We start from the raw sequence: 16976 nt of genomic DNA, 5'->3' as shown, positions 1-16976 counted from the left end.
GTATTCTCTTATGAGTAGTCATGAAATATCAATATAATTCCACCCTCGGGGCTGCAAAAAACGTGGTAAAATCATTGGAGAAGCCGAGGGTTTTACCTCTTTTTTGCAACCCTCGGGTGAAATTACCTTATATCTCATGGCTACTCATAAGAAGGTATTCTAATCTTTTGTTGGAAATCTGTGAAAGACTTCTGATTAAAGATTATTCAAGTTTCATTTTTTTTTTTATTTCTTACCACCCAATGACGTCGTTTTCAAGCACTGCAATTTTCTGGTATTCCTCCACAGTGTAGACAGTTGTATTCGCACCTTTTTTTTAAATTCAAAGAACAATGGATATAATCATTATTCTTGTTATTCACGTTAATATCTTCCGAAGTACTATGCATGATAAAAACCCTATCTGGACTCCTACAAAACTAACAATGGTAAAGCTAAATAGATTTAATCTCTTACTTTATAAAAACATTTGATGAACTTTTAAAAGGGTTAGCCATCAAGCGCATCTTTGGACAAATAAATTATTACTATTGCACATGTATACTGAGAAGAATTTAAATCTAGACTACATCATAAATATGAAGTTATCCAAGCTGCTCATAAATGTATTTAGAGGGAAACGATACGTGAAAATGGTCATTTTATTTAGCTGGCAAAAAATCTAAATGCCAATACACCTTCCTTGCCGAGGACTTATCTATACAGAAAGTATAGTAGCACACCAAAGTGTAGTCTACGGTTTGGGATGCTTACCATCAACATAGATCGTATTGTATGCCACCAGTTTATATTTATTCCCTAGAGGTCTCCACACCATAAAATCTATCCAACCAGATTTCGAGTAGGAAAATTCCCATGATGTAATGCGCGAGCAACTAGGTGCGGCAAAAACAAAATCTGTCATCAGGTACATCATTCCTGAAATCCACACAATGTAACTCAAGAAAGGTGAATATAACGAACAGTGATCAATCTCATAACTCCTATAAGCAATACAAAATAGAGTTCGACAAACACGGACCACTGGATATACCAATAGTGGGATTAGGTACCTAGGAGGAGTAAGCATCCCCTGGCGACCTGTCACAAATGTAAGATGTTTTGGAAAAGAAAGTTAGCCTTGATAGTTTTCTCTTTACAAAGGAATACCTTTCGCTCCATCGTTGCTTGCAGTTAAATCCTCTGGATACAGATAAAGTAAACTGTTTGGACACGGGGCAGCTAGAAGAAGGAAATAATGCAAAAACAATCTACTGAATTCAATTATTGCTTTTCTTTGTTTACGTCTCTTCATGGAATATTTCATATATTAAGACAGCAGCAGATATAGATGAATTACAACAATTTTAGACCTATGATCAGCGCTCAGGTCTGAAGTAGTAAGGGTCATTTAACGTGCCATCGCGTGCCGTGACTTGGGACCTCCGGTTTTGAGCTCATATCCGAAAGAGCAGCTGTGAATCTCACTTCTAAATACCGAACGCTTGGCGAAGGAGCAATCGCTACCTATGAATAGCTCTTAGGTTTGGCGAGACCATGACATTATCGGTATTCAAATTCAGGACCTCCCATCTAACCCTTGCCTTGACCATATGAGATATATAGAGAATCATATTCATACAATAACTGTAACATACTTTTTCATGAGGGTTGATGCAGTACTTACAGACATTGACATTCTCCCGGGAGTCGTCTACAGTGGTGGTAGCTGATCTGTCAATGGTAGTTGTAGTAGTAGTAGTGATGGGAACCGGACAACTGCTTATGGCCGCCAAAACTGACGATTCAATAGAGGACAGGTCTGCGTAGGATGCAGCATAGAAATAGCGGCTACTGTCTCCAGTGGTGTTTTCATATTCTGTGGGAAAACTGCTGTTGATATCTGAAGAAGAGATTTGATAACGGATATTGAATTTAGCTTTAATTAACACCACCTTAAAAGCCAGAATTACGTCATATTGATTGACCAATGAATATATACGTGTGTAAGAAGTATCCCACACCGTAAAATATTATTTTAACTAAAACGAAAGAGCAAAACATGATACTTACCAATGGCGAAGACCGTGTCTGGCCAGTTAGCTGCGATCAGTTCGCCTTGTTTTGCCGCCCCACTCCTTATTCCATCTATTGTAAACACGTAATAATTAGCTGCGTCATCGCGATCTCCGTTGGCGGCAGTGAAAAATGTCGATTGCGCGTAAGATAGTGCGGAATCTATAAGGAATCCACTGTCTGTAGAATCTGATAGCTGCAACAAAGCGTCACTGACGTCATCACTAGCCGTGTACGTTTGAAGATCGAAGGCCGTGTATGCTTTACTGTTGTATCTTATGGCGCCGATACGGACTGTGTCGGACGATACACCAATTTGTTGAACTAGTTTGGAGAAAAAATCTTTCAGGTAGATATAGTTTTCATCAGAAGAGTATTTATTTGTCTCCAGAATAAACACTATATCTAGCTTACAACCTGTAACATAAATAAAGTTCTTATATACGAGATTTTGTTTCTGATTCACGATCAAATATTTATTATCCTGTACATTGTTGCGAATTAAGCTTTCAAATTCCCTTTTTAAACTGAGTCGCGTGTTCATTTTTGTTAAATTTCATCAGTACAGTTACGCAAAATGGTACAATATATTTAATCTGTCGTAAGCCAAGAAAACAGAAACCCAATCACGCAAAGAAATATACGTACTTGGATTTACAGGAGTGGAAGGAGTAGAAGGAGTAATTGACGCTAATGGGCACGTTGTGATGTTAGAGACCACCATGTCGTTAATGCACTGAAGTCCTATGAAGTTACTGCTCTCTATGTATTTCTTTGTGTCGCTGACTGCCCCCTGGTAGTCCGCGTCATAGGTGGAAGACGTGATACCAACACCTAGTAAACAAACTCTATCTGTACAAACCTAGATTTGTCGGGTAAGTTTACGAGTAAAGTTCGTATATTGATATAATTATCTCTGGTCACCTATAACAGTACTACCTACACACTAAAGCTTTCTTAAGACTCTTGGTAGTGTTTGTAGAAGAAGGACATGCTACTTATTTAATTTGCTTTAATGTTGTTTTACGGGTGAACATTTTTAAAGAAACGTAATACAAAGTACCAACCCTAACCCTAACCCTGAAAGTCAAATGCCACAACATTTGACATATGCATGGGGTTCAAGGCCATAACAGGGATTTTTTTATTGTTGGAACCAGCGATTACATTTTCAGTACGGATCCAGAGGGGGTTCTGCGGATTGGACCCCCCTTTCGTCAGAAAATTTTGCTAACATGGGTCAAAATAAAGCATTTAGAGGGTGGAACCCCCCACTTTGGAAACCTTTCAAAAATTCCAGTAACCACCTCTGTTTAACAGAGGAACACCGTTTTAAGATAATATCCAACAGACTCCTGTCTTCCGCTTTTAATGCCGGTACTTGGTGAATCTATGATCACTATTTATACGTCTTAGGTTTGAGGTGGCGCAGGGGTCGAGAATCCATCTCAAAACAACGAGCGCCCTAACCACTAGGTAACGGCGACCGATGACACATATTTAAAATCTATAATGAAAAGGTTCTATACAAAAAGTTTAAAAGACACCAATTACCAACAATGAATATATCGTTGATTACGCTGGTCATTGAGCGTAACACTGATCCGAATTCCGTGGTCTTGTATCCGTAGGAATACCCGTGTGTAAGTATGACGTAGTAATTAGCAGCGTCAGTACGATCTCCGTTAGCCTTGGTGAAGAAGCTCTTCTGTGTGTATTCCAAGGCTCTGTCTACATAGCGATAACTCCTACCATAGCTCGAATTTCCTCGGCTGATACCCTCAATACCAGCAATGACGTCAGCAGAAGTAGAGTATTGGTTGAGAGGGAAAGTGGTAACTGCTCCGTCACCAAAGGTTACGACCCCGATTCTTACTGTCGTATCACCTACAACCATTCGGGCGACAAGACTTTTGAAGAAGCTTTTCATGTCTGTGAACTCTGTGCTGCTGACTGAAGTCGAGTCATCCATTATGAAAGCGATGTCCAGTTTACAACCTGTAAATGTCATATCAACAAAACAACAGATCATATTAGTCATAAAACAGTAGAGTAATCGTAAACACATTCTATTCTTTTAGATTGCAGGGCATGGTTTTATGGCGTCACGTATGCAATGTCATTTATCAGTTGCGCTTAACTTATATAAAACTGACAGTCAATCAGAAGTCATAGCGACTATCATAAATTGCTCCAAAGAGTGTCCGATACGAAAATCGGTATTGCATAATTATAGTGCATATGTATTAAGCCAAAAAGTCCAAATTTTTTAATATGCATTTAAAACTTGGATTATTTTTAAAAATGAATACTTTTCTAAATAATCTGTAAACATTACGAATACTGGAACATATTTAAGAGAGATTTCCCTTGTCATTGTGATGTCAATTGAGGACGCAGTCAACAGAAACACATTTCTCGATAACAGAAATACCAATAATTGATAACAGAAAACGTTTCTTAAATTTCTACGAATGGGGAATCACATTAGCACACGAATTGTGTGGAATGATAAGAATACTGAGATTGATCACTGTTCGTTATCTTCGCCTTTCATCTACCGTTTATGATCTGAAGAGAATTATTCTAAACCGAAGACCATTATGAGATTCCTGGTGCATCAGACATCAACATGACGACTTTGACAATGTAATTTTTACATATGAAAGCCGTTTTTAGTTTTACAGATGTATTCGAGAAAGGTGTGCAAAGTTTAGACATTGTCAGAAAATGGCATCGAAGTTCTCGCGTTCGCGTGTACATGTATATAAAGCATTAAAATGACCAACGACACGAGATATTACATTGTAGATTTCTCTCGACAAAAGTACAAGAGGCTAATGGGCCTTATTGTTCACCTGAGGTTTATTTGAAAATATCACTAGCCTCAAAGGCTACGAAATCCATACTAAATTTTCTGTTCTGAATATCTCAGCTCAGTAGTAGCATAAAGCAACAGCTTTTCTTTTACAAAACACAAATATCCCTTAAAGGTTCCATGCTGACTATACATAATATGATACATGTTATATTAACAGTATAGCTATTTTGGACCCACCATTGGGTCAGATACATGGTTTTCAATGCAAAAATGGGCATCTAATGACTATAACCATTTTGGCTTCACTACGGTACCAAAACCCTACCCCTGGGATAATAATTTAAAATTTCGGTAGAGGGATACCTGTTCCTTCTAAATATATATTTAGCTTCAATTTAGCAGCGATAGCATTAAACTTAAATATGTTATTGAAATCTTTTGCACATAAATACTCTATGACAAGCATGGTCCCGCCCTCTACTCCGGTGATTAGAAATTTAGAATTGTGATAGAGTCATTTCTGCTCTAACATGACTATGCATTTAGTTGTCCTTAAAGATGTGCTGTAACAGAGAAGATTTTTGAGGATTATTCAATTTTTGCCATGCCCCTAAGGCCTCGGTTCCCCGAAATTTTCAATTTATGTCACCCTTGTCCAAAAGATGCTGAATACCAAATTCGAAAATAATTGAATAGACAGTTAATATCAAGAAGTTAAAAATGTTCAATGGTTCACCGACCAATAGCAACAGATCACCTTCGACATAGCTATATATATATTGGTAAACACATACCTGGTGTTGTTTCCACCACGCTGCGACATAGCTATGTCTATTAGTAAATACATACCTGGTGTTGTCTCCACCACGTGACATAGCTATATCTATTAGTAAAAACATACTTGGTGTTGTCTCCACCACGTGACATAGCTATGTCTATTAGTAAATACATACCTGGTGTTGTCTCCACCACGCTGCGACAGGTGGTGATGTTTCCTATAACTTGCTCTCTGATGGTCACCAAGTTATTATACAAATTGATGTTCGTGTACTTGGAGTAATCACCACAGGAATCAACAGATGCCTGATACTCCGAGTGATACGAGGAACCAATATCTGCAACACAAACAAACAGTGTGTTACGTTCTGTTGCATGAGACTTACAATATACCGTACAAGGAGAATGTTTAGCGAAACACTAATTTAGCAATGAAAAACTAGTTATATATATTTATCGAGAGCTAATTTTAGTGATTTTATAATTCCAGGAAAGATAACTGCTACCTTGGATATGCAATAAATTGTTAGCGATATTCAATTTTAGCTACCTTATCACTCTCGCAAGTAATGCCAAAATTAATTCCTCGCTGAAAATTCTACTTATACGGTATGTTCAATGCCTGCACATTTCACATACAGAGTACTTACGGACAGCAAAGATGAAATTGTTCCCGCTACTACTGACATCTCGAGCTACAGCATCTGTGTTCCTGTAGAATGGTCCCACGACAAAAACATAGTAATTTGGTGCGTCTGTCCTATCACCTCCTGCGGCCGTGAATACGTTGTCCTGGGCTTCTATCAAACCTTTGTCCACATAGTGATACGAACTACTTGTCTCTTCTATTCCTTCAATAGCTCCTCGCAGAGCTTCATTGGAGGTATAATTTGATAGTCCAAACTCGGTTCGTGCTCCCGAATCAAATATCACAAAACCTACCCTAACTCCATTAGACGAAACGGGTATATCATCCATTAAATCTACTACGAATCTTTTTATGAAGCGTAAGTTGTAATTTTCAACAATAAACGCTATGTCCAGCTTACAGCCTAAAGAAAAAAGAAAAAAATGTTATATTAGAGAGGTTAAGATCTATGTTTTACCATCCAATAAAATACCTCAATCTGGTTTCAGTTTAAAAACAATATAGTGCATCACTTGGATATAGCTGCATGCTTGAAGTCAAAAATGTGACGCTGTCAATTGAAATTCCAAAATCAGGCTGTAGTGACCTTCGTTTAGGTTTCCCCGAAACCTTCATACTAAGAACTCAGTGTCAAACTGGTATATTCTGTTCCACACGATACTTTTTGATTTTGTGAGTAGCACACGGGCAGGGGGATAGCAGCAAGTATGATCGGTCAACTGGGGATGTTAACTACTCCTAGGCACCTGATCCCATCTCTGGTGTGTCCAGTGGTCGGTGTTTGTGCTACTCTTAATTCTCTATTCTTTATCAGATTGATCACTGTTTGTTATCTTCATTTTTCGATCTCCAACTATGTTTGTTTATCGTAATGAGCTTCTTCGGTAGATCATAAAAATGCTTTGAATAAATAACACACGGGCCTTCAAGTACTCCAATGATTTTAATTGACATTCAATATTGATGAAATGTAAACCATCAAAATTTACAAATACATCACAAAAAAGGTTTTTGGGTTAAAATTCTTCGGACCGCACCTTTTATAGCAGTTCGGCCTCAAACGCCAAAGACCCTCGGACATGATTTGCACAAACGTGAATCTTCACTTATTTTCAAAACATGCTGCATTTATTATTACAGGATTTGAGAGGAATTATTTCAGCACTTACGTCTCCATGTTTTTAAACACACTAAGTTTATGATACCAAGAATTGATCAAAATGACTCATACGTTGAAACTGTTGTGAACAGGAAATGATGACGACATCAAAGAAAGGTAAAGAGGAAAACGTGATAACAAAAGCTCACCTGATTCTTCTGAAATTCAAAGTAAAATTGTCTGGAAATTTATCAGTTTTTGACTACTGATTACTCCGTTTACCTGATCGAGACATGGGGCTCATAGCGGGCGTGAATAAAATATCTGTAGGCGTCAAATCTGTTTCCATTGGATAACTTAACGAAATCATAAAAACCGACCCTCAGAGCGTTGTCAATGTAAACCGACGAGGAAGCACTTGGTATTGTTATTGACGAAATAGCTGCATCCAGGGCTGTCGCTGATGAGTAAGCATTCAATTTGATGTTCTCGTCCACAACATTGTCATACGTTATGACCCCGACTTGTATGTCATTGGTAGAAATAGCCATTAGTCCCACCAAATCGCCAATAACCGTCATAAGGGAAGAGTGAATTGAAGCCGTGTAGTAAGAAGCTTCTATGATGAATAGGATATCAATTTTGCAAGTTGAAACTGGAAGGAAAAATATGATGTCTTAATTAAGTACAAGTTGGAAGTTACTTTTAGCTCGCCGGGACGACCATCCGGAGAGCTATTGTCATTACGCCGGTGTCGACGTCACACTTTAAGGAAAAAACTTTAACCTGGGTTATATCTTTTAAACCAAGGGGATAGGTTTTGATATTTCGCATATCAATTCCTCATGAAGAAACCTTTGTTGTGGTAACAAGACTTTTGTCCCAGTGACCTTGACCTTGGACTTTGGCTTACTTTTTAAAAACTTTAACCTGGGTTATATCTTTTGAACCAAGGGGATAGGGTTTTAATATTTTACATATCTATGTCTTGTGAAGTGAAGAGATCTTTGCTTTGGTACCAAGGCTTTTCACCTAGTGACCTTGACATTTACTGTGCCCCACTATTCAAAGCTTTTAACCTGGGCAATATCTTCTGAACCAAGGAGGATAGGGTTTTGATCTTTCACATATAAATGCCTTGTGAAGAGACCTTTCTCGTGGTACAATAACGTTTGACTTTGTGATCTTGGATGCTGTCCTATATTTAAAAAAATTAACCTTGGCTACATCCTTTGAACCAATAGGTATAGGACTTTGTTATTTTACATATAGATGCCTCATGAAAAGAACTTTGTTTCGGTAGAAGACATTGACCTAATGACCTTTGCCTTGAACTTTGATCTACTGTTCAAAACCTTTAACCTTGGTTATATCTTTTGAACCAAGAGTGATAGTGCTTTTATGGTTCAAATAGAGATGCCTCATTTGAAGACACTTCTTTTGTTACCAAAACTATTGACCTTGGACTTTGACCTACTTTACAAAAACATTAAACTTGGCTATATATTTTGAACCAGGAGGATATGATTTGATATTTCATATTTAGATGCCTCATAGGTCATAGCTCAGCGGGGAGCATGTCTTCTGACAACTTTGGGTTTTTTTTTCTGTATAACTAGTAAGTAAATTTGAACACAATTCTCTTGGTGTCTGACCTGTGCAGATTAGCGGATATCCAGACCACACTCTCTGTACTTGGCAAGTACGTTGCGTATTCCCAGCAGCCCGTTTGTATGAGGAGGCGCATGCGTACGAGCTGACCCCATTGCAGGATGTGTTGTCAGTAGCGACGTTGACGTTGCTGTTGGTCTCATGTGTGCAGGCAACATCTAATCAGAAAAAAATGAACAACACTCAGCAATCCATGATCCATATCACAAATTCCTGAATCCGGATTACGATTTCTTGCAATATCAATTAACTTCTTCACACTTTGGAAAAGGAGAAAGTGGAATATGGGTCTTCATTTTAAAAGTTCATCATGGACAAATCTACTGTAGATATTTCTTTAGTAAATCAGATCATTCTATCTCAACACAAATATAACTTATTCCAAATTCACATGAAGGCCAAAAAGTTAAGGAAAATTTCGAATTTCTTATTTTTGGTAAAATATGACTCATTGAAGGCATATGTCGCTTCAGAAAATATTGAGCACACACACTCCAAAACGTGCAAATTTTGTACACGTATCAGCGGCATAACATGGTATTTGGGAAATGTGTGCTATATAGATGTTTTCCAAAGCAAAATATATGTAAAATCTACAAACAGATACTAGTGTATCATTTTCTTCTTCCCTTCAGAAAAAAAATATTGTGGCTTTAATCATTTCAATTCACGATAGTTATTATATATTTCTCACAGTATTATTTTGAAATATGTTTTCACAACGTTTCGCGATATTTATATTCATTTGGAAATTTAAATAAAAATAGGGGTCCTATGCAACCTACCTCTTTATTTTTAAAATCAACAGATTGCTTTTTTGGGGTTTTTTTCCCGCATACAAAATCAGCTAAAATTATCATGAGTTTACAAGAAAGTTATCTACCTCATTATTTGCAGACGTTTAAACTTTTGTGTGTGCAGTGTATTTATGAACAGCTACTATACATACCGTTTGGGAATCTCCAGTCACCTGTTGAACCCCAGCCTGTCTTGATCAAGATATAATTGACTTCATACGAAGGTAAGTGTGAGCAGGTCATGAAAGTGTTGCTCCCAACTGTACTACCGGTTCCTGCTTTAACCTGGCCCCCGGACCAAGAAACCCAGAAATCATCGAAGTAGGTCTGATTCAAAAGAGTTGCACTGTGTGCAACGCATTCACTTCCTCCAATATTGTATCTGATAGTAGAGCGAGTATTGGTCCATCCACAAATTATGACTTCATAATGTGTACCACTTTTGTAATTATCAACACTACCCAGGGCCATATGAACGTCGTTTTGTGCCTTGACCCTAAATGTGTACGATGTCCTTCCCGTTAAAACAAAACAGTTTGATGACAGGCTTAGGTAATTTACGCTGTCGTCTGGTGTATATCTGCTGAATTCTGAAGTTGCTAGAAAACAAAATGACTGCGCATTACATCATTCAAGGTGCAATCATGCGACAAATATGAAATAATGACTGAATATTTCTTTTCACATTAAGATTAGAATACCTCCGCAGAGAGAAGAGTTATATACGGTACGTTTACGATCACTTTGACGAGCACAACTACTAGTGTTCACGAAACCTGTTGTATTCATATGACCCCTTTTAACTCTTCTCTCTGCAGAGGTATTTAATCTTAATGTGAAAAGAAATATTAGTGTAACGGTACGTTTAATTTATGATCTACAATCGGTAGGTGAAACGGTTCCCTGACTCTATGTCAAATCATGACGTTTTGAATAGACATCTATATTTTTCCCAGCGCCCAACGTCACGGAGTTTTGGATATGACCTCACAAACGGAAGTCCGTTGTCACGGTAGACACTGATATGATAAACGATCTCTCACTGTAGAAGTGGCCCTGAACGCCATGCATAGGTCAAAATGTGTAGACCTTCAACTAAAGCTGATGAATATCTACATGTATATGGGTGACAAAATATCGAATGGGACATTAAACAATAAAATTATAAATTACGCACCAGATTCGTTTAAATGAGAATGTAGTCATTGACGGGAGAACAAGCATGCATGCATTTCTGAAATTCTACATGTATGGTCTTTTTATTGTATATGGTCACAATTACTACTGCGGACTACTTTGATAACAATGTATTTAGTAATTTCAAAAGTAGTGACAGCCATGCACGTGAGGCCTATGTGACTGACCTTCGCCTGGCGTGATAGGTTGGGATGAACGAGATGATTACTTCCATGGGGATCTGGGTTATAAAATGTCCTCTGTACCCCTTGCTTGTTGTAAGAAGCAATTAAAAGGGGTGGTCCTTCGGATGAGACCGCAAAAACCAAGGTCCTGTGTCACAGCAGGTGTGGTACGTTTGTAATAGTTAGGGCTATTCGGACGGTGGATATCGACCTCAATAGTTCAGTGATTAGAGCACCTGACTAGTAATACATGGATCTCGGGTTCAATTCCCAGTCCAGCCAAATATTTTCTTCTCTCCTATATACTACATTTGGTGCCGTTGACCACCCCTGAATGTACAGGTGAAATTCCTGCCAGGGGCAAAAAGAATCTGGGTTGTGAATATCTTCGAGGACGAAGCTGAATTAAGGAGGGAGGAATACAATAGTTAGGGCTGTACGGAACGTGGATATCGGCCTGGATACCTCAGCGGTTAGAGCACCTGACTAGTAATACAGGAGTCCCAAGTTCTATTCCTGGTCCAGCCAAAGATTTTCCTCTCTCCTTTATATACTACACGTTAAAGAACCCTCCCTGTTCAAAGGCCATAAGCGCCGAGCATACACTGTTTGAAAATATTTTGCAGCCCTTCACCAACACTTCATTTGAGCTGTTCTATTACTTACATAAGCAGCCGACACGAAGACATGAAATGTAGTCTGCTGGAGCCGAGCTGCAACCCCCTCCAGGTTTGACACATGACCTATATCTGACCAGGTTCTGTGTCGTACAATCACTAGGGCAGTCTGACCACGAGCCCCAGTCTCCCCAATTCGCTGGAATACAATATAAATCACCTCAAGAGAAATGCTAGGCAACGAAAATAAAATTCCTACACCATATCTAGACGCAAGTGAACAAACTTCATTCATCGATAATGGTAATATACCATATACTGTAAACCAACTGTTATTCGCGTGCGAGAAAATTTCGTTACATTCGCGAGAAACTCATCGTTGCTAAATTTTCTCGTCGCGAACCAGTCCTTGAACGTCTGTCATATGCTAAAAAGGGTGTAATCGCGAAAATTATTCGCCGCAAACTAGTTTACCACAATTACGTAGTCACAAATCAAAGCTGGTTTACAGTATTCGGTAATTTTATCTTTGGAAATATTTTGTGGGGTTTTCTTTTCTTCTTTAAAACTGAAAATCTTAATGTCTTTTGTTTTGGCAAACTTTAAAGTATCACTTATATAAACTGTAGGCGCTTATAATTTTGCCTCATCCACCAAAAACGGCCAACATTTCGAACGCACTAGAACCTATTCGGCATACAAATTGTTAGATAAGCATGAAATTCCAGACATACAGTTGTCATTTATTCTATTGCATGCATATGTTTTTCAATACACGATACAGAATTTATACATCGCTGTCAATAAAGAAATTCTCCCAAAAATATTGATATTTACAAACACAGGAATCACTCCACTCCAATGTTTTTCCTGTTCCGGGGCATGGGTCACGCCCTAGCCAACTGTTAGTGGCAGATACAGTACAGGAAGTACTGTATCCACACTGCTTGCTCATCACACTAGTGACATTATTACTGGAATAGAAGCAGTACCACCGCCCATACGTGATGTCCAGATAGGAACCGGAGGAACATGATCTCGTTAACGATTCACCTTCGTTTATTGAATAACAACCTGTAACAAAAAAAAACCCTGTTAAACATGTATTTTACCGACACGAAACTCATTATCTAGAGAACTCTGACAGATACAGAGGACCGTTCCTTCATAATTACGTAGTTTTGTAAACCCCCCAATTTTATTTGGGGAATGCTGATCTCCAGTTGATAGAACTAATTAAGACATGTTTATCTTTTTTTATGTGGAACATTGTACTTTATAGTTCATCTTGTCATTTCCATAGTAGATCCTTGATAATTAGATACCCATTTCAGAAATAAATTTCAGTTTTGAAAAGACGTGAGTGTATGAACTGTGATGCTTCACGCCGTCTGTCACACTATCTCCTCCCTCAAACTCCTCTTACATATTACACAGCAGCCAAGCCATTTTTTGGAATGTAATTAGTGGTGTCCTGTAAATGTGCTTTACGATTTCGGAATTATTTTTTTCTTTTGTTTTTTAAATGACTTTTATTATTGTTCAAACTTTACACAAACAATTGATGTACAATAAACAGATTTACATATGGATTTTCAAAAGAAAACTATTCTTACCTGCTTTATGCGTCACTGAATTACAAGTACATACGTCACTGAATTATAATTACATGTACTAGTACTAGGGGGGAAAAGAAACTGTGCATTATGAAATTTAGTAAAAATTTTCTATATTTATTGTTTATATTTATAAAATCTAAACAATCGATAAAGGTGATGTTTTTGAACAATATCGGTTAGTACCAAACTCAGATGAACGGACTTTTTCATGGTTAGTGAACACATGTTGTTTATTGAAGTGTTCTACGCACGAGTTTTAGTGGCCAATACCGTAAGAAGTGTAAAAGGTTTGTTTGGACACTATTCGTTAAGGAAAGCACTATAGTTTTGACAAAATTTACCCTTCGGTCATGCCACGACTCAGCGAAAACCAACGTAATCGTGCTGTTGGGATGCTTCGCTAGAATGGGCCAAAATATCGTAGCAAGACACTTTGGAGTTCATTGGAACACCACCAAGTCATCATGGAGACGTTTCTAACAATCTGGTAACACTCGGGATCGACCACGTTCTGGTCGTCCTCGTGTGACGTCGCGTCAACAGGACAACTACATTAGACTTGTGCACCTGAGAAATCGTTTCCAGACAGCAAGTTTGCCTGCTCGTAGCATTCCTGGACTTTGACCAATTAGTCCAAAAACTGTGCGTAATCGTCTGCGCGAGTACAACATCAGACCAAGACGTCCAGCGGTGTGCCCAATACTGCTTCAATGTCATTGTATCGCTAGACTAGCGTGGTGCAGACGACACATTCGATTCAGAATACAGGACTGGGCCAATATTCTGTTCACTGATGAATTCAGATTTCATTTGAATAGCAGTGACGGCCGTTGTAGAGTGTATCGTTGCGTTGGGGAGCGGTACCAGGACGCTTGTGTTGTTCAACGTCGACAATTCGGTGGAGGTAGCGTTATGGTGTGGGGTGGAATAACAGCACGTGGAAGAACCCCTCTACAAATTGTCAATGGAAATCTCACCGGCGTACGCTATCGAGACGAAATTATTCAGCGCCATGTTATACCCTTCATACAGAAACAGCAAAATCACATCACTCTGCAGCAAGACAACACAAGGCCACATGTTGCACATGTAGTAAGGGACTTTTTGTCCAACAGAATATCGATGCTTTTCCTTGGCCAGCTGTTTCCCCGATTCATCGCCGATCGAGCACGTCTGAAATGAAATGGAACGACGTCTACGCCGTTTACCAAATCAGCCAATGACATTGGCTGCTTTAAACCAGGCTTTAACCAACATCTGGAACAACATCCCTCAAACATTTCTGAACACTTTGGTGGCATCAATGAGGCGCCGTTGTCAAGCATGCGTGAATGCAAATGGTGGTCACACGCGTTATGAACTTTGTCAATTCAAGTTCGAATACCAGTGTCTTTCTAGAATGCTGAAATTGACGTTATTCAACGTTTACATTAATGGATAATGAAATGTTGTCACGAATACATTTGTTAAGAGTATTACAAAAAATAAAATTTGTTTATTGTTATTCTTTATTAATTTTTTTTATATATATTATACACAAGCACTATACATCAGACATAGACATACAAGTATTTTATATATATTATACACAAACACTATACATCAGACATAGATATACAAGTATTATACATATATTATACACAGGCACTATACATCAGACATAGATATACAAGTATTATACATATATTATACACAAGCACTATACATCATGCATAGACATACAAGTATTATACATATATTATACACAAGTACTATACATCATGCATAGATATACAAGTATTATACATATATTATACACAAGCACTATACATCAGACACACAAGTATTATACATATATTATACACAAACACTATACATCAGACATAGATATACAAGTATTATACATATATCATATACAAGCACTATACATCATGCATAGACATACAAGTATTATACATATATTATACACAAGTACTATACATCATGCATAGATATACAAGTATTATACATATATTATACACAAGCACTATACATCAGACACACAAGTATTATACATATATTATACACAAACACTATACATCAGACATAGATATACAAGTATTATACATATATCATATACAAGCACTATACATCATGCATAGATATACAAGTATTATACATATATTATACACAAGCACTATACATCAGACATAGATATAGAAGTATTATATATATATTATACACAAGCACTATACATCAGACATAGATATACAAGTATTATACATATATTATACACAAACACTACACATCAGACATAGATATACAAGTATTATACATATATTATACACAAGCACTATACATCAGACATAGATATAGAAGTATTAGATATATATTATACACAAGCACTATACATCAGACATAGATATACAAGTATTATACATATATTATACACAAGCACTATACATCATGCATAGACATACAAGTATTATACATATATTATACACAAGCACTATACATCATGCATAGACATACAAGTATTATACATATATTATACACTAGCACTATACATCAGACATAGACGTAGAAGTATTATACATATATTATACACAAGCACTATACATCAGACATAGACATACAAGTATTATACATATATTATACACAAGCACTATACATCAGACATAGATATACAAGTATTATACATATATTATACACTAGCACTATACATCAGACATAAACATACAAGTTTTATACATATATTATGCACAAGCACTATACATCAGACATAGACGTACAAGTATTATAGATATATTATATTATACACAAACACTATACATCAGACATAGACGTACAAGTATTAGATATATATTATACACAAGCACTATACATCAGACATAGATATACAAGTATTATACATATATTATACACAAGCACTATACATCAGACATAGATATACAAGTATTATACATATATTATACACAAACACTATACATCAGACATAGACGTACAAGTATTATTTATAGATTTTCTTGTCTTCTATACACGTATGATGCAACGTCGAAATTTAAGTATTATATACACATATTCAAAGAAATACTTATAGGTTTATAATTATATTGTACAAAAATGTAGCTAGTGATGATAGTAATGTTGGAATTAATTGAAAGGCCCACATAATTATGCAAGAGGATACACAATTATTAATAGTCCATGAAAGTATCCTCTTGATCTTCAACTGAGGGGCAGCCCTCCCCCCCCCCCCTCAAAGGGTGGGATTATGATATTCAATGATGATACTCTCTAAGATTAGTTAACATCTTTTTGAAAAAATGAAAATGCTTTGTATTGCCAGTAGCAAATAGTATTTCTGAATATTGTGAAATACATGTTTTTAAGTTATAAGCATATAAGTCCTTCAGATGTTTCATCAATATTTTCAAGTCTACGATACATTATATATTTGTATATTTTAAAGCTATAAAGGATAAAAGTAAATTGAACACTACAGTTCTTTCATTTCTAACAAAGAAAAATCCAACGACAACATTTTCCATT

General features: G+C 37.0%; 2 protein-coding genes across 2 annotated transcripts in view; one reads left to right on the top strand and one right to left on the bottom strand.

Moving 5' to 3' along the window:
• Positions 1-16976, top strand: part of LOC125678557 (uncharacterized) — a 213387-nt gene that overhangs the window by 107609 nt on the left and 88802 nt on the right. The gene's annotated exons all lie outside the window — the stretch shown is intronic.
• On the bottom strand, positions 233-5947 carry LOC125678564 (collagen alpha-4(VI) chain-like). Its single transcript, XM_056156100.1, has 8 exons — positions 5830-5947; positions 3610-4053; positions 2704-2889; positions 2053-2472; positions 1667-1882; positions 1150-1221; positions 754-918; positions 233-309 (listed from the first exon to the last, which is right to left on the bottom strand). The coding sequence occupies exons 2-8, from the start codon at positions 4025-4027 to the stop codon at positions 233-235; spliced, it is 1554 nt and encodes a 517-aa protein (XP_056012075.1). The 5' UTR covers positions 4028-4053; positions 5830-5947.

This window comes from Ostrea edulis, chromosome 2, assembly GCF_947568905.1.
Source record: "Ostrea edulis chromosome 2, xbOstEdul1.1, whole genome shotgun sequence".
Lineage (NCBI taxonomy): Eukaryota > Metazoa > Mollusca > Bivalvia > Ostreida > Ostreidae > Ostrea > Ostrea edulis.
Note: the sequence above shows the minus strand (reverse complement) of the source record. Positions and strands in the feature narration are given on the sequence as shown.